The 18,213-nt window shown below is 47.5% G+C and overlaps 1 protein-coding gene across 4 annotated transcripts in view; it reads right to left on the reverse strand.

Annotated features, from left to right (window-relative positions):
• Positions 1-18,213, reverse strand: part of ADD1 (adducin 1) — a 79,974-nt gene that overhangs the window by 8,523 nt on the left and 53,238 nt on the right. For 2 of the 4 annotated variants that reach the window (XM_082727079.1, XM_082727081.1), the window contains exons 5-12: positions 12,460-12,540; positions 12,041-12,190; positions 9,850-9,993; positions 9,644-9,742; positions 8,744-8,920; positions 3,950-4,201; positions 1,275-1,376; positions 506-595 (exon numbers count right to left, since the gene is read on the reverse strand). In XM_082727079.1, the coding sequence (XP_082583205.1) occupies positions 506-595; positions 1,275-1,376; positions 3,950-4,201; positions 8,744-8,920; positions 9,644-9,742; positions 9,850-9,993; positions 12,041-12,190; positions 12,460-12,540 (1,095 nt within the window). Of the gene's footprint in view, positions 1-505; positions 596-1,274; positions 1,377-3,856; positions 4,202-8,743; positions 8,921-9,643; positions 9,743-9,849; positions 9,994-12,040; positions 12,191-12,459; positions 12,541-18,213 lie in introns of all 4 variants that reach the window. The other 2 variants (XM_082727078.1, XM_082727080.1) reach the window with 1 other exon arrangement.

Below are 18,213 nucleotides of genomic sequence, written 5' to 3' on the forward strand. Positions count from 1 at the left end.
ACACAATTATCTTCCACGTGCCACAAAGTACAGCCCTTCTCTAGAACAGTGTAAATGCAGAGACCACATTTACAGGTGCCCTCTATGAGCACTTTACCCCAAGCGGCACTTTACTGCAGACAGCAATACACATGGAAACACAAAGTCCATTAAACCCACCCTCTTCTAGCATTTTCCAGAGTAAACCGCTAAACTAGGGCGCACCCCGGTCCCCAAGCAGGCGGCATGTGTGCCACCATCACCAGGGCATGCATCACATGGAGCAGGACCAGGGAGGGGCAGGGGGAAGGGGGGGGGGGATGCGGCCCTCAGGCATGCTTGTGCTGAATCTACAACTTCAGGAAAAGTGGCCGGTTATTTCTTATCAAAAGGCTTTCTCACGGAGATAAAGGGTTGCCTAGAACACTTACCTCATTGAGTCATTCTCTCCCAACTCAAGACTAATTCTGGAGTGGAGAGTCACTAGAGCCACCACCCAGTAATGTCAGACATTCTGAGCTCTCACCTGGACGAGGCTCCTGTCCATCACTACACCACACAAAACCTGGGACTGGGGGCCAGCCGTCTTAATGTCCTGTAAGTTCTGCTCCCGGATCTGAGGATGCAAGAAGGAGAAACACACATCAGCAGTACAGAGAAGCCCGGCTATAACTTGAAGTCCCTCTGTTGTGCAGGAGGGGCCTCTAGAGTCCCGCCCAAGCTGCACCTCTGCTCTGCCCCACCCCTCAGGACCCCCGCATGGCCACAGTGACTGTCTGATGGGGCCAGTCCCACCTGTTTAACCATTAGTGAGTCTAAGAGGGGGGACTGAGCCATTCCTGACTTTCTGCACCTCTAGATGGTTTCAGTAGGCACAGATCTCTCACCGTACTCGTTGAGGGGACTATCCCCCATGTGCCCGTCATATAGTGACACTGTGAACATGGGGGGAGCCCACGTTCTGACACAGCAAACATCCACAGCTCAGCGAATGAATGCTCAAGTAGAGGGCCAAAGGTTGTTCTGGCTGGAAACAGGCTCTCTAGCTTCCAGTTCTGCCCGGCTCTGTGAGCAAGCAGTTCCAGCACCAGCAGCCCGATCCGTCTGCTGCTCGCGCACCTGTTAGCGCGACAGCGGAAGCAGAGGAAAGACACAGCCTTGGCTACCAGAGCGGTGGCAGCAGAAGCCCCAACCCCGCCCCAGGCAAGTGCGCCCTGTACCCCAGCCCACTCGCTGCCAACTCAGCCTCTGCCTGCTACTGTTTCCACCCAGGGCTGATGACCACCGGTACGTACCTTGTTCCTCATCTCCTGGACCTCTTTTGGGTTAGTGTTCAATGGGACAAACAGGTTAGGGACAGCAGAGGTGGAGGTTCTATGTCCATCCTCTTTAGTCCACTGCAAACATCAAGAACAGGTGAAAAGTCAGAATGGAGACAACACTCTATGAGACCACAGCATCCAATCTGTCCACCGTGTCTCACACCTGGTCATGCATGAACATCACAGAGAATGAACCAATGACCACACCTCCTGTCACGGCAGCAGGGGGATCGGGGCAGGGCATGTGCAAACAGGAACCCAGGTCATGACCGACCAGCACAGGCCCTCCAGAACACCCCTCAGAAAACTCAGGCGTGGCACAGGCAGGCAACCGAGCTCTGCTCCGGGACTCCCGCAGACCAGCTGGGGAAGGGGGACCCTTCAGAGCACATTGGTTCACTGCCCTGAGAGTCCTCAATGCCAAAGCTGCTGGAAGCATGAGATGGCAGGGTCATGAAAAGCGATGTGATGTTGCCACCCAGGTGAAGGGAAGGGCCGTATCGTGAGGCAGGAGTGGGCATCACCAAAGTTTGGCACGGAAATAAACTACAGCATCAGAATGCACAACCGGCATAGCTCATGTGAATCACCATGTGACCATGTGCACGGTGGCCACCAGCGGTAGAGTTTGGTGATGTCGAGTATTTTCTATAACTTCATACTTCAGAGTGTTACAAAAATATCCCAAACAAACGGGAAGCGCTTCCTGAGTTCTCGCTCGAAGGCCACTTTGGTCATCAGTGCATAGCGTCAGCCACGCTTTCACCAGCCAGTTTTGGTATCGCCAATCAAATATGAGGTTTTTCATCGGATTCTCATTCGCAGGCATGGGTGAGCACTGAGCAGTGAAACAAGGCCGGCAGTGTTATGCCTTTCAGGGTACTTTCAGGAGGCAGTCGGGGAGCCAGAAACCATAAGGCTTCAAGAAAGCAACACAAGTGGCAAGAGCTTAGCCGCCGCGAAGGGGAGTGTGGGATGGGCGTGAGCTGCAAGGTACTCACTGACGGTTATCTTCTCAGATAAAAACAACTCCAGCTCTTTAGTAAACATAGCTTTTAGTAAAAAACATTAACCCAATAACCTCAGAAGCTTGAACACGTCTGAAACTTAAGAACAGTGACCATGAGTTCACATACCGACCTGGGAGCAGCGGCCGGAGCCTGAGTTACCCCGGAGCAGGGAAGCCCCACACATTGCCGCTGAGCCAGGTCTCCCCATCAGTGTCATGTGCACTGCCTCAAGGACCTCACGGGAGTGCATGTGTTCTCAAGCCAATTGCAAATAAAATGTACAGCTGCCACTACAAGGGCACTTTGGAAAACCTCACCACAGCCACTCGGCACTACATATTTCTGTCAGCAGTGGAAAGGTGGTTTTTAGGCCCACACCCTTTAACAAGCAAAATAAAAAAAAAAAAAACGAAACAAAAGAAACTTGAAAAGAAAAAACGAGGGAGAGGGAGAGAGGGAGGATAGAGGAAAGAGGAGACGGGCTCAAATGCTGAGCCCTGCCACGTGCGCGCGGAGTCTCTGCCCACATGACCCGTCCGCTCAGGAGCACAGAGACTCTCACCACAGCCACCTGCGGAAGACAGAGCTGTGTTCTTTGGAATAAATCTATAAAGTAAAAACACTGTTATTTGGGGAACAGAAGGCCCTGCCAGGCCCGCTGAGCTAACGTCACCTGGACTCCTACAGAACGTAGCATGCAGAGAGGAGTCCACCTGGCCCCTGACTCTTCACAGGACCCCATGCCGGGGGCCTCCCTAGTCTGTGGCCTGGGAGCCACCCAACTGTCTGCGGCTGGCTGAGGGGGCAGTGAAAACCAGTCCCCACAGGGCACGAGAACCAGGCCAGCGAATACCTTTCAGGGCCGTGCTTGCCCCTCCTGGCACAAAGCACGCCGACAGGGTCTGTCGCGGGTGCCTGCAGGTGGCCTGCGCTGCACTTGGGTCATGCCACACCCAGCAGGAGTCACACGACTCACCACTATGGCCGTCTACTCACATGCAACAGTCCATGCACAAGGCAGCTGGCTTAAAGCATTCGGAGGCTTTGGGACAGCGAGCAGGGCACAAGGCTAACTAGAGAGGACAAGGTCAGCAGAGGAAACGCCCGTGAGACAGAGTAAACTGCTTAAGACAACACTGGAGACTCGAAAGCACAGACTGCAGAGACTATGTGAAATCACTGGAGATTAAGACACCACGATCACAGCTTGAGACCAAACTACCATTTTGTGCAAGAAGTTTTATGACTCCTTCAATACAATTTGAGTTAAATGGCAGCTCCAACTTGTGGGTTAGCACGCGTGAGTTACTCAGGATCTCTGCTGCGAGGAGCTACTGAAGGACAGATCTTAAGCAGTTTCAAGCAGACAGATTTAGTTGAATTACAGCTGATGCACAGAGCAGATTCTGGTTTGAGCTAAGGAAGGTTAATGAGGAAGGTTTGCTTTCAGTCCGGGTCGGGGGACTGGATTCCCAAAGCCTCCGAAGCCCCAGCTACCCACTTGCTCTACGTCATCTAACTATGAACAGTAAGGTAGGCACAGACCAAGCAGTTGGTAATACAGCTTGGCACGCAGACACCGGACGAGAGAGACTGCAGCAAGGGTTTCACGCGATCGTGTGTAACGTTCGTCCACACCTTAGTCTTCGACTTGGGGCTGCTTCCGTTCTGCCCCTCCTCAGAAGCATCGTCACCCCGGCCAGAGCTCAGCCATCTTGTCTTCTCCCGCTGCTGCTTCTGAAAACTGTGTCTGAGAGGGGAGCAAGTGCCCGGGTCCCCGTCACCAGCGAAGGAGTAACCTGTGACACTTGCAGGAGCCTCCACATCGCTGTGTTTTTTAGATTTCTCTCTCAGAGCAGGGTATCGGTAAGGGTAGCCAGTTCTGTAACCCTAGGGCACAAAGAGACAGAACAACAGTCACCATTCCAGATCTCGACACAGTGTCCCCTCGGAAGACTGTGTGGAAAGCCCTAGAAAAGCTGGGCGCGCATGCACCTAGCTGTTGGCTGGCAGAGACACAAGGACTGACATCAAAACTCTGAAAGCAGCACTGCTCCTAACAGCCCCAGACCAGAAAGAGCGAGCAATACCTGAGCAGGCCAACTGAGGGACGTCCACACAATGAACTAGGGACCTGGAACCCGAGCAAATACTCCAGGACCAGGGGCGACATTAGAGGGAATCTCACAAAAATGATGTGGAGTCAAAGGAACCAAATGGGAAGAACACACTGTATTGTATTCTTCCATTCATAAAAAGGACAAAAAGAGGTAAAACCACGGTGGCAGTGGTCACCCCTGGGACGGGTAAGTGCCTGAAAGGGACACAGGGTCCTGAGATGCTCCTGGGGTGTTTTGTTTTCTTTTATTTGTTTTAAAGGAGGCTCCACACCCAACACGGGGCTTGAACTCACAACGCTGAGGTCAAGCGTCCCATGCTCCAGTGACTGAGCCAGCCAGGCACCCCGGTGCTGCTATGTTCTGACCTGAGAACTGGTTAGGCAGTGTGCTCGGTTTCAGACAGTTAATAAATTCAATATTTAAACACGGCTTACTTGCTGCTGGCTAGAGTACAGGCTGTATTAATTAATACTTAGCTTTTTGTTTACCTTTTAGGATAAAGTTTAGATACTGTCACAATCTTTGGGGAAGGTCAAAGGTTCCTGACAAAACTGCTTTACTTTTGAATGTAACAACGCTCAAGTTGAACCTTCCATTCTGCCTCATAACCACTCACTAAGGGCATTACGATGGGACCCTGCAGGTTCACACCTCAAGAACACACTGTCATAGCACTGGGCCCGCATGCTGGACTGGCCTGTGTGTTGAGTTATAAAGACACTCTCCCCAAGGCAAGTGTGACGTCTTACTCCTAACCAGTGCTTAGCACCTGTGGCTGTGGCATACAGACTTCATGATGACCCCATTCCACAGCACACCACCCCCCACCTGCCTGCTGTCAGCTCCTCCCTCCTGGAGCTGACCTAACTGGCTTCTAATCAGCAGAATTTGGCAAAGGTGATTGGATGCATTACTTACGAGTGTAGCACCCATCTTTTTGTTGTTGTTGTTTTTAAGATTGATTTATTTCAGAGAGAGCATGCACACAAGAGAGCGCCTGAGTGGGAGGGGCAGAGGAAGAGGAAGAGAGAACTTCAGGTAGACCCCGTGCCAACTGCAGAGACTGACATGGGACTTGATTCCACCACCCTGAGATTGTGATGTCACTGAGCTAAAACCAAGAGTTAGGAGCTCAACCGACTACACCACCCAAGCACCCCAAGTATGGCACCCATGCTGAGAGAGTCTCTCTGTCCATCACTGACTCTGGAAAACCAAGCTGCCAGGACTCTTACAGCTGTTAGGAAAATCAATCCTGCCCACACTCCCAGGGAGCCTAGAAGTGGATTCTCCCCCACCCAGCCTTCTGATAACATCCAGTCCTGGCTGACACGGTGACTACAGCCTTCCTTGTGAGACCCTAAGCCAAGAATCTGGTTCAGCCAGCTCCTGACCCACAGCTGCATGTCTGGACCAAGTCATTCACAGCCACAAAGGAACAGGGAGTGACCAGAGAATCAGAGGCTGGTCATGCAAGAGGGGCCACGGCTGGTGCTCTGCCTGCCGAGGAGCTTTAGAATCCTTCATGTTTCTCCCAATTCTGTCCTGTAAGACGGAAGAGGAGGAATTTGCTCCCTTTGAGTGCTCCTCTTCCTTGGAGACCACTTTCATTACCAATCATTCCTTTACTATGTTCAAAAAACGGTGGTAACAATCCCGAAACGAAGTCATCACTCGGTGGCTGTTTGTTTCCCCCACCGCTGCCCTCAGGAAGACAGGCAAGTGTCCACCCCACAGCATTTCCACTGCTGAGCGTGCCACTGACGCTAAGTGCTAACCACTCGGTGGTGAAAAGGCCACCTTCAGCAAAACACGGTTCTTAACAACTGCAGTGTCTTCTTCCTCAGGAAGACACCTAAGTAGTCACCATGACTCCAAGATAAACCACTAGAACATCACAAAACCTTATCCTCAGAGGATACGGTTTCTTATACTTCTCCTTTAAATGCTACAATCCTAAAATGAGAAGCAATCCTCAGGCCTCAGACCTGCTGTAGGGCAGTGGCTTACAGCTAAACATAAGGATTCCTTCCTTCTTTGACAAGCTGGAATTACATCTTGGTTTTTCAGGGAAGCAATTTAGCATTTCTTCTAACTTTATGTTCAAATAGGTCTTAAAGTATGAGAATCTTCAACTATCATGTACCCTGCTCAATTACGGGCAAACATACATGGTTAATCAAATGCTACACTAAAATGTGGACTATTAGCAGCGGCCTGGATGACTCAGTCATTAAGCTTCTGTCTTCAGCTTGAGTTGTGGTCCCAGGGTCCCTCTCAGCAGGAAGCCTGTTTCTCTCTCTCCCACTCCCCCTGCTTGTGTTCCCTCTCTCACTGTGTCTCTGTCAAATAAATTTTTTTTAAAATGACAATAATCAGGACACTTGGGATGCTCAGTAGGTTAATTGTCTGCCTTTGGCTCAGGTCACAATCCCAGGGTTCTGGGATCAAGTCCTGCATTATTGGGCTCCCCACTCAGTGGGGAGTCTGCTTCTCCCTCTCCTGCTTCTCCCTTTCCGGTGCCCCTTCCCCTGCTTATATGCTCTTGCTCTCCCTGTCAAATAAATAAAATCTTTTTTTTTAAATTACAATAACGTGGGACGCCTGGGTGGCTCAGTTGGTTGGGCAGCTGCCTTCAGCTCAGGTCATGGTCCCGGCGTCCTGGGATCGAGTCCCACATCGGGCTCCTTGCTTGGCGGGGAGCCTGCTTCTCCCTCTGCCTTTGCCTGCCATTCTGTCTGCCTGTGCTCTCTCTCTCTCTCTGATGAATAAATAAAATCTTAAAAAAAAAAAAATACAATAACGGGATGCATGGGTGGCTCAGTGGGTTAAAGCCTCTGCCTTCAGCTCATGTCATGATCCCAGGGTCCTGGGATCGAGCCCTGCATCAGGCTCTCTGCTCAGTAGGGAACCTGCTTCCCCCTCTCTCTCTCTCTGCTTGACTCTCTGCCTATTTGTGATCTCTCTGTCAATAAATAAATAAGTTAATTAATTTAATTTTAAAAAATGAATTTAAAATTTTAAATTCATTTTTTTAAATGACAATAACGACTGTGCGACCATGTGTAGTCGCACATGGACACCGAATACCACACCCTTGTAACAAGCACTTCAACGATTCATCTTTCATCCTTCCTCTCCCTCCTCTAGCAAATTAGAGTTATTGCCTAGTTCTGGTTTCTCTCCCTCTTTGAGAAGGCACTGAGCACACAACATGTGGTGGGCTGGCATTCTCCATTCTTAGTCCTTTCTCCTGTTCCCTGCCTGACTTCAGGGTCACAGAGCAGTGAGACATTAGAGTGCCTGCCAGGAGAAGAGAAGAAGCCACCCCAGCACTCTCTGCCTCGTCAGGCCCCTTGGGGGAACCTGCCGCCCAGTGCTGACACCTGAGCCACCACTGCCCCTCCCACCTAATGCCAGCGGCTTCTTTTATCTCCTTAGTGAGCTCTGTTCCTCCTCTTGCTCCTCGTGACCTGGGCTGTGCCCTGTCTCCACCTCTGCAGCCCTCATCACGCCCTGTCAGAACTCAGATCCCAAACGCTCAGCTGCCTCTAGCATTGTGCGTCCATCTCCCTAGCTAGGTCATGCACTCCTTGTGTTCTTTTAGTGGCTAGAGGCTCAAGAGCAGCTGGTCAGTTAACGCAATCCATCTTTACGGGGCCAGTGAATTCAGGAGTTATGGAAGATTCTGCTTTCTCTGTTCATTCCACCCTGACTTAACAAATCCAGCCCGAGGACACTTTGCACACACTGAATCTGATACTCTTTCTGTTCCAAAATCTTTAAGGAACTTAGACTTCCTGCCTCCTGAGGCCACCCGTTCCACCTGTGCCCTGGTCCAACAGTCCTGTTACGCTAGAATGGGCCCCACGAGCCCCATAGGCCCCCGTGCTGCCATCGACAGCACCCGCCACAGCTATGGCAGCACACGGTGCGGGGGGTGGGGGGGGGCTCCACCTTGCTACGCTAAAGCTCCCCACCCCCCTCACCCCCCCCACCTGGCCTGCTTGTGGGAGGTCAGGCACTGCTAACTGCTGCTCCAGGGCCAAATTGTCCACTTCTGAGCAGGCATGCTCTCTGCTCCTGTCTCCACAAAGGTGACTCCTTTCAAACAATAAAGGAACACAAGCAACCCTCCCTATTTTATTGTGACTTAGCTTAGGAGTTCAATTGCCCTGGTGCTTCTTCATGATTTTTGAGGGGAAGGCATTCACACACTGCGTGAAGACAGCAATTTCACTTGCTATAAAAACACCGACATTGCTGCTTTTGGAACAGAAGCTTTATTGTCAGGTGGTAACAATGATCTTACCAGATTATCGAGCATCCGCATAAGGGCTTCAAACTCCTGCTCGCCAATCTGCCACTTAGGAGGTGAGCTGGTACCCTCCCCTCCTGGGGACTCCGGGGAACGGGATTTGGCTTTGTACTTGCCAGGATCCAGGAGGACTAAGTTGTCCGGCCCTCCTGCACTGGCCAGAGTTCGAACCTTTTCCAAAACAAGCAAATAGTACCGTTTGAGTTTCTTGCCAAGGACCAAAGGATCAGATCAGATGACGACAAGAGATGACTCAAACAGAAATGTAGGTCTCGGACGAAACCAAGCCATCAGAGTGTAAGAATAAAAACTGAAGGATGGACAGAGACAGATAACCCACACATAAAGTCATTTTCAGAAGTTCTTCATTAGCAAAACAAAGATACTGGGTCCTCATGCTTGGAGGAGAAACGGGGAAACAAAGCCCCTTTTAAGGCTGTATGAAGGAGCCTGGGGACTGCAGTGCTGCCTAGATGAAGTTAAGGTTCCAGTGGGGAGAGCACAGACTTGGGATTGAACACAGCTGGCTTGGTGGCGCCCAGGCAAGTGTCTCCCTCTCTGTACCTGCCTCCACGAACAGGGCCATGAGGGGCAAACGAAATAACATGTAAATGAAGCACCTGATATGGGGCTGGCACACACTAGCATTCTGTAAGTGATAGTGACGTCTATATTTGAATAACAAACACTAGAAATGAAAAGCCCAATAACCATTCACCAACTTAAATCGGTAAAATGGCATTTGCTCTGGTCAGTTTCCAAATCCACTAGCTCAACCTCAGGCAAAGAGATTATGCAAAAACTCATTCCGACTAAGCTTAAGTATCAAAAATCTGCAAGAACCCTGCAAACGCCAAAATAAGTCATAGCCTACAGAAACTGGTCCCCGCCCACCTGGATCTCACACGCGACCACCAGATTATGGATATAGTAGAAAGCCTCCTCAACACTCCCTCCGACTGACACGAGCCCGTGATTCCGGAGAATAAGAACCTGTAGGGAGACACGAAAGCTCGAGGGAGCTATGCAAGAAGACAGCTTACTCTGACTTTTTTCTTCTTTCCTGCACAATTTAAATACCAGATTAGATGCCTACTGACCTTGCTTTTAGGCCCCAAATTTTTCTGAATTAATACTTTTTCCTCCTCCTCAACCAGAATCCCATGGTAATCATGGTAAGCCACTTCTCCAAGGGAAAGCGCCTCCGGGGAGATTGGCAAGAGGCCACATTTCATCGCCGAGACCTAGAGAACAAGCAGTCACCATGAATGAAGACAAATCAACACAATCACACCTTAATGACATGGCAAACGCTTTCCTCAAAGAAATAAAAAGGGGAACATATTTTATTTTGTTCTCTTCTCAGAAAGAAATGAACCTATCAACTTAAGATGAACTTTACTTCTGGGGCTTACTACAGATGGACACTTAAAAATCAAAGGCATCACAATGTTGGGAGAGCCTCAAAAGAAATTCCACGTCTTTCTGGACTTCTCCCACACTGATCATAATGCTATATGAGCTCAGGCTTCCTCGCAAAATGAGCCCGGCCCTACTGCAAGGTATGACAAGGGCTCCCTCTGAGTGAGCCATGACCCTGCAAAGAGAAGGTTTGGACATGCTGAAAGGTTCTGACCCACCTGTCATCTCAGGCTGTAGGGGAGAATGAAACGTGAAATGTAGATAAGAGCCAATTTCTGAAGTTTAGAATAATTATGCTGTATAATTTCTCTTCTATTGCAATAAAACAATCCTAAGTGTTCATAAAGCCCTTAATTTCCTTAATGTTCCCAAACTGACTTTGGAATGTGCTAACTTTTAAGGATTTCTACCTCAACTAACAGGCTCCAAAGATTCCAAGAGTATCCACAAGGGCAACAACTGCACACAAGTTCATCTAAAAGACGCCACCACAAAAAAGGTAGCAATGTCACATTTCATCTCTCTCACGGCATCAGCCTTCCTAGGAGAAGAAATTTCCAAGTGAAGTGATCTGGCATGTTTTAAAATAAATTATACAGGGGCTCCTGGGTGGCTCAGTGGGTTAAAGCCTCTGCCTTCGGCTCAGGTCATAATCCCAGGGTCCTGGGATCAAGCCCCGAATCGGGCTCTCTGCTCAGCGGGGAGCCTGCTTCCCCCCCCACCCCTCTGCCTGCTTCTCGGTCTACTTGGGATCTCTCTCTCTGTCAAATCAATAAATAAAATCTTCAAAAAATAATTATACAGTAAGCTGTTTATAACCATATTTTTAAAAATACCGCTAATAGTTCGTTAAAATGCATGGACTTTTTGTGGCTGGAAGAGCATGCTTTTTTTTTTTTAGAAAAAATTTCAGAAAATGATAGCTCTACTAAAACTCTTATGTTGACATCTAGAACCACATATTCAAAGTAAAATAACTAAGCCAGACAGATCAAACATTCATTGAAACAATCCAATACACATGACATTAAAACATCAGGTAAACATTCAGCATTATTGAATCCACGAGGTTATGGTGTGGTAAAAATAAGTCCAAAAAGTCATTAGAATATACAATCGGTGATAAAAAGCCAATTCTGGAGAGTTGAAGCATTTCACTGTCACATGATCATACTAACAACCAGCATGTTCAGGCTGGGAGGTCTGGCCCGTGGGCACAAGAAGGGCCCAGGCTTGTTGACTGTGCTGGGGTGGGCTCTGGGGAAGCTCCGGGCTCAGAGGCCAGGTCTCCCAACAGCTTACAAGGTCTGTGCCTTCCTCTTGTCACAGCCGTTCCTCCTCTCCTTCCTATCATGATCCAGCCCCGGCCTAGAGGCTTCCAGGCCTCAACTATCCCCTTCTCACGTCTGCCACCCCTATCCGGCACCCCAGGGACCATGAGCAGGTCCAGGCCTCCTGCATCCCCTTAGCACTTCCCTGAGACCACCGCATCCTCCCCCTGCAGCCTGTCTGGCACCCCCCACAAACCCTCTTCACAGATAAGGAGTCTGCTTACGGCCCTCCCTCTGCAGCTCCCAGCGGTCTTCCCCACACTGAAGTCTGACCTCACCCCCAACACACTCCAAGTTTCTGTTAAGTCTAATGGACACTTTCAGATTCACACAGGTTTTCCAAAATTAGAGAGTGTATAGACCCCTTAAAAGGAAAAAAAATTCTTTTAAGAAAGTAAACTTAGTCAAAGACTTTTTCTACTCCACAAAACCAGGCTTATTGACTTGTTGCCTCAAGACAGCACAACTATGAGGACACGTGAAGCGCCCCCCGCTCCACAGCTTTCACTCCGATTCGCTCGGGGAGCAGCACACTCACCGCAGCCCCTGCCGGCGTGTGGATATGCACCACGCACTTGACGTCTGGTCGCGCAGCGTAAATGGCAGAGTGTAACACAAAGCCAGCCTGGTTTACTCCTAGGTTAGTACTTCCACGATCTACTATCTCTCCTTGTATATTGACTTTAACCTGAAAATAAGCAAAAAAAATTTAAGATGTCAAGAGGATTTCAAATGACCCTTCCTAGAAATTATTTCAGCCAAAAAAAAAAAAAATATTTCAGCCAAAGTTTAAAGTGTTTATAACTAATTCTAAAGCTTTTTTTTTCTGAGTTTATCACACAAAACACAAACTTTGTCCTCTTTCTTGGATTTTATGTCTCATGGGATTAAAATGTATTTAATTATCAACTATGACCTAGACACACATGACACCCAAGAGGAAAAGGATATTCTTACCAAACTGGATGCAGTCACTTCACTATAGAGAAGTCCAAAGGGAACAATGAGGAAATGTTCCTGCTCAGAGCTCACTCTGGTCTGTAAGGAAAATTGCTGAGTCAGCTCAAAAATCCAACTGAAAATATTCACATCTCTTTCTATACACAAACTCACAGGTTTATTGTGCACATTCTGTGAGCTATGCAGGAAAGCCCATAGGTACAGCGTCTGTCACGGAACTGAAAGGATTGGAAGCTTCCATCATCATACTGTAGTCACGTCTCGGGTATATAACATGCATCCTGGTCACATTCATGACAACTGACTTCATAAAGAGGAAATCTGGTGGCTACCAAATCAGCACCACATGCAGAAAGACGCCACTCCTCAGGCATATCATGGTGGAAACCAAAACTTACTTTTGTCCAAACAGACTTTGTCTTTAGTGCTCAAAACCTCAAATAATTGGAATCATACTGCATTTTTCAGTGACCTTTCTTCCTCCACATTATTTCTGAGATTCCTCCACATTATGATACTCATATACTGGATGAATACACAACAAATGTGTCCATTCTTCTGTCAATGCCCATGGCTCCTGTTTTCCTACGTAACCCAGTGCTGGGAAGGTTCTTGTACCTGTCTCCCAGCATACATGGTCAGGTTTTTTCAGACACACTAAATTATATCCAAAGGACCTAATTATTTATTTATTTATTTATTTATTTATTTATTTATTTATTTATTTTAAAGTTTATTTATTTATTTAACAGAGAGATTACAAGTAGGCAGAGAGGCAGGCAGAGAGAGAGAGGAGGAAGCAGGCTCCCTGCTGAGCAGAGAGCCCGATGCGGGACTCGATCCCAGGACCCTGAGATCATGACCTGAGCCGAAGGCAGTGGCTTAACCCACTGAGCTACCCAGGCGCCCCCAAAGGACCTAATTAAATGTACACTCCTTCCAGCAGGGTATGGGAGCTCTGTGCTTCTACTGCCATCTTCTTTAAAAATTACAATCTAGGGGTACCTGGGTTAAGCACCTACCTTCAGCCTAGGTCATGATCCCAGGGTCTTGGGATCGAGCCCCACACAGGCAGCCTGCTTCTCCCTCTCCCTCTACCTATCCCTCCCACTCATGCTCTCTCAAATAAATAAAATCTTTAAAATTAAAAAAAAAAATTCTGAGGGCACCTTGGTGGCTCAGTGGGTTAAAGTCTCTGCCTTTGGCCCTCTGCTCAGTGGGGAGGCTGCTTCCCCCTCTCTCTCTGCCTGCCTCTTTGCCTTTTGTGATGTCTGTCAAAAATAATAAAATAAATCTTAAAAAAGTAAAATAAAATGACTTTTAAAAGGCAGTGGGGGGACACCTGGGTGGCTCAGTTGGTTAAGCAGCTGCCTTCGGCTCAGATCATGATCCCGGCATCCTGGGATCGAGTCCCACATCGGGCTCCTTGCTCCGCAGGGAGCCTGCTTCTCCCTCTGACTCTGCCTTCCACTCTGCCTGTGCTCGCTCTCACTCTCTCTCTCTTACAAATAAATAAATAAAAATCTAAAAAAAAAAAAAAAAAGGCAGTGGGGTGTGGCCTGACCAATTAAAAAAAAAAATTCTGAATTCGCGGAATTGCTTTGTGAGTATAAATATATAACTTTCCAATTTCGATTTTTCAGTCCAATTGTGTCAGCGTCAATTACAATCCACAATGCAGACTCTTCTCTGTCTCTGATTTCAGTACATGAAATCTGGCTCCAGGTTCTGTTCTGTCCCACTGGTCTGTCTCTTCCTTTGCCCAAAGCACACTATTCTAATTACCATCACTTTATAAGATGACAGCCGGTAGGAAAAACTCCTTACTTACTTCATCTTAGCTACTCTTGAACTTTTTGTCAAGAGTATACATTTTAAAAGCATGCTATCAGGTTCCATGTTAAAAACCTACTACAAAGCCAATAACATGCTTCCCTAACACCATGCAGACCTTGTGTGTACAGTTACTAGCTCTAGACACTGTATGCTCTCTTGCTTATAATGACTTCTCATTTCTTCACATGGTCTTTATAACGTTGTTCATAGCATACAACATTCTCTCAAACTGATGTTAATAATGGGGCCACATCCCACCTACTCCTGGATATTTAGACTCAAATTTTATTATAAAGAATACTAACAGTTTTTCTTCCTTGACTTAAGAGCCTAGCAAATCTAGGGATACCTAGATGGCTCACTCGGTTGGGCGCCTGGCTCTTGCTTTCGGGTCAGGTAATGATCTCAGGGTCCTAGGATGGAGCCCTGTGATGGGCTTCCACTCAGTGCGGAGTCTACTTCTTCCTCTTCCTCTGTCCCACCCCCTGCTCATGCTCTCTCTTGCTCTCTCAAACAAAATGTATCTCCAAAAAAAAAAAAAAACAAACCCTATCAAATCTACATATTTTAATAGAAAAAGCTTAAAATATACAATTTTCTGAGTCTGAAGCAAAAAAGGAAAAAGTGCTGGGGCACCTGTGTGGCTCACTTTGTTAAGCATCTGACTTGTGATTTGGCTCAGGTTATGATCTCAGTGTTGTGAGATCGAACCTGTATCTGGCTCCATGCTGGGTGTGGAGCCTGCTTGAGATTCTCTTTTTCTCTCCTTTTGCCCCTCCCCACCACATGCACACACATGCAGGCGCACACTCTCTCTCTCTCTAAATTATAAAGGCGAAAGTACTAAATATAGGTGTGAAGTAAACAAGAGCAGAAAATATCTGCAAGAAAGTTTCCAAAGGGCTGGTGCCACCCTCACTGCATAAGGTGCCCCTTGTCTGTCCAGAAGGACTGAGCATTCACATCGAAGATTTTAAGGTCACTCCCTAAAAACCAAAGACACCCAACACAGCCTCTCTGGTAAAGATCTACACCATGTCCCAGAAATATAGCACACTGGCCACAAAGGTGGGCTCCAGACCTTCCCCTCCACCCCCGAGGCTTAGCACACCCCGCAGTTCACGCTGGAGCTGAACCAAGAGGTATTTAGAGGTGGAAAGGCCTCAGCATTAGCTAAGCGCCACCACGAGAAGTCCAGCTCCCATGCTAACTGGGCCACCGTGGCTTCTGACACACACCCCCCCAAAGCTTCTCGAAACCTGATGTGATCTTAAGACAGAGATCTAATGCAAACAATCATCTCCAATCCTCCAATGCCTGCTAGCGCTCTTAACTCCCTTCAGCAGAAAATCCCTAGGCCCCCTTTCAAAGAAAGGGCACAGTGACCTGGTAGCACTTTTTGGTTGCACTGACAAATACTGTTAATATTTATTTTCTGTTAAGAGTTTATATGATAACACTTAGATTGTAAAACAAAAAATGAATGCCATAAGTAGTTAAAAAAATAAGAATAAAATTTTCTTCCTCAAAGATTCTCTAGTTCACAAGATACAGGAAATATTTTTTGTGCTTCAGTATCTTCTCTACTCATAAGTATTAAAGGCCACCCAGATCATCTACAAAAGAGTGAACATTAACTAATGTTTTAATTCTGCCAAGTACTAAATAAAGGGGGTAATGGGTGATAAAAGCAATTTCAGCAAGTTAAACTTAAACAGCATTCATAGTGGGGACTACTGGTAAACAGCATTTTAAAACCCCCAAAGAATATGAAGCTGTTAGTAAAGCCAAGGATTAAGTTTCTGATTGTAGATGTAACATTTTCATGGAACTCAGCCAACCATTGAGCATAAAACTCCCTCCACAGAGCACTCTGTCAAGCAGGATCAGTCACAGATGCCGGCAATTCTCATGCAGGTGCCAGGGACAGAACTGGAAGAACTGGTAGAAGTGGCAGGCTAAGTGGACCCTCTAAGCAAGCACCACAAGGCACCACGGAGTTCCCAGTTCCTGTTCGATATTTTTACTGAGGCTGGATTTTGGGTTGTTGTGTACCTACAGAAGCACCCTTCACAGACTCAATGTTCCTGTGAGCGGAGATGGATGGCAGACAAGCAAATGGAAAGTATGGGTGATAGTAACTGCTTTGGGGGAAATGGAGTAGGTGTGCTCGGTGGAGGTAATATCCTACAGGCCTGACCGTGGGGACACGAAAGGGCCAGGTTTGCATTTTCAAAAGCGAACTTTAATGGCAACATGGGGAAGAGAGAGAGGGGAGGGTAACACAACATCTCTGGCCAAGATCCATCCCATGTCCCAGAAGCACAGTGCACTGGCCAAAAAGGTGGGCTCCAGACCACCCTCCTCCTCGGAGGCTTAGCACTCCCTGCAGGCTACAATGGAGCAAACCTAGCACCACTACCAGTCCACGTAAGAAAATCACCTACATGTGCGCTGGCTTTGAAGAAAAGGGTAAAACAGTCTAAGCGGCTGTTAACAGCAGTGGCCCTAGGGGAGGTGAGAGTACCAGCAGGACTGACTTCTGCAGACATCCGTGGGAGGCACACTTATTACTAGAAGTAGGCACTATATTAATAACTTGAAATATCCAATAACAGAAATTCAATGAAGAAACAGAGACTGGAATAAGTATAAAAGTCAGAGAAAGAGGTTATCTCAACAGAAGAGCAAAGAGAAAAACAGAAACCTGACAAGGCACTAGGAATCAAAGGGGGCAAGAGACGGGGTGAAACTCCAACTGGGAAACAAGGTTTGGCTGCAGGTGGTCAGGTGCTCCCACATGCTCTGTGACACACTGTGCTCATTTGCTAGGAGAAAAGAGGTCAAGAGTTTCAAGGACAATAGAGTAGAGAAACACGAGTGAGCTGGCTAAGTGAGACGTTCTACAGTGCCAGGCAGCACTGGGGATTCATTTGCAACTGGGGCTGCAGTCTAAGAAGAAAGCCAGTGGGGTGTGTTGAGGCTCCCTGCAGCAGGGTCTGGTGCTTGGGGGCAGGGACGGATAGCATAGTACTGGCGAAGAGTGGCACGGACAGGATACACCACGCTGGACCAAACAGGGAGGAAACAGGGGCCAGTGGCTTGGGATGTAGAAAGGACGAGCCAAAAAGGCAGGACCTGTCTCACTCCATGACAGAACCCCAGAGCTAGAATAATGCTTGATACAGAATCAATATTTACAGCAGACACCAAGTAAATACTTACTGAAAGAAGAAAACAAAAGTCCTGATAATGTTAAAAAATAGCTAAAACTGGAGCAGCTAAAGAAAAAACTATGAGATGGGACGCCTGGGTGGCTCAGTCAGTTAAGCGTCTGCCTTCGACCCAGGTCATGATTCCAGGGTCCCGGGACTGAGTCCCATATCAGACTCCCTGCTCAGTGGGGAGTCTGTTTCTCCCTCTCCCTCTGCCGGCTGCTCCCTCTGCTTGTGCTCTCTCTGCCAAATAAAAACAATCTTTTAAAAAGAAAAGAAAAGAAAAGAAAAGAAAAGAAAAGAAAAGAAAAGAAAAGAAAAGAAAAGAGAAAAGAAAAAGAAAAAGAAAAAGAAAAAGAAAAAGAAAAAGGAAAAGGAAAAGGAAAAGGAAAAGGAAAAGGAAAGGAACGAAACTATGAGAAATAGAAGACTTGGGTCAGAACAAGAAATAAAACAAACATCTTCAGTCTTTGGTTTTTAGACATAAAAAGATTTTTGGGAATGGCCTGTACCCTAGGGAGACATTCCAAGACCCCCAGTGGATGCCAGAAACTGCAGACAGTACCAAACCCGATATACACTATTTTCCCCTATGTCTACATACCAATGATAAAGTCTGATTTATAAACTAGACACAGCAAGAGATTAATAACAATAATGAATAATAAACTAGAATAAGTATAATAATACACTACAATGA

The sequence above is a fragment of the Mustela nivalis genome, assembly GCF_964662115.1.
Source record: "Mustela nivalis genome assembly, chromosome: 4".
NCBI lineage: Eukaryota > Metazoa > Chordata > Mammalia > Carnivora > Mustelidae > Mustela > Mustela nivalis.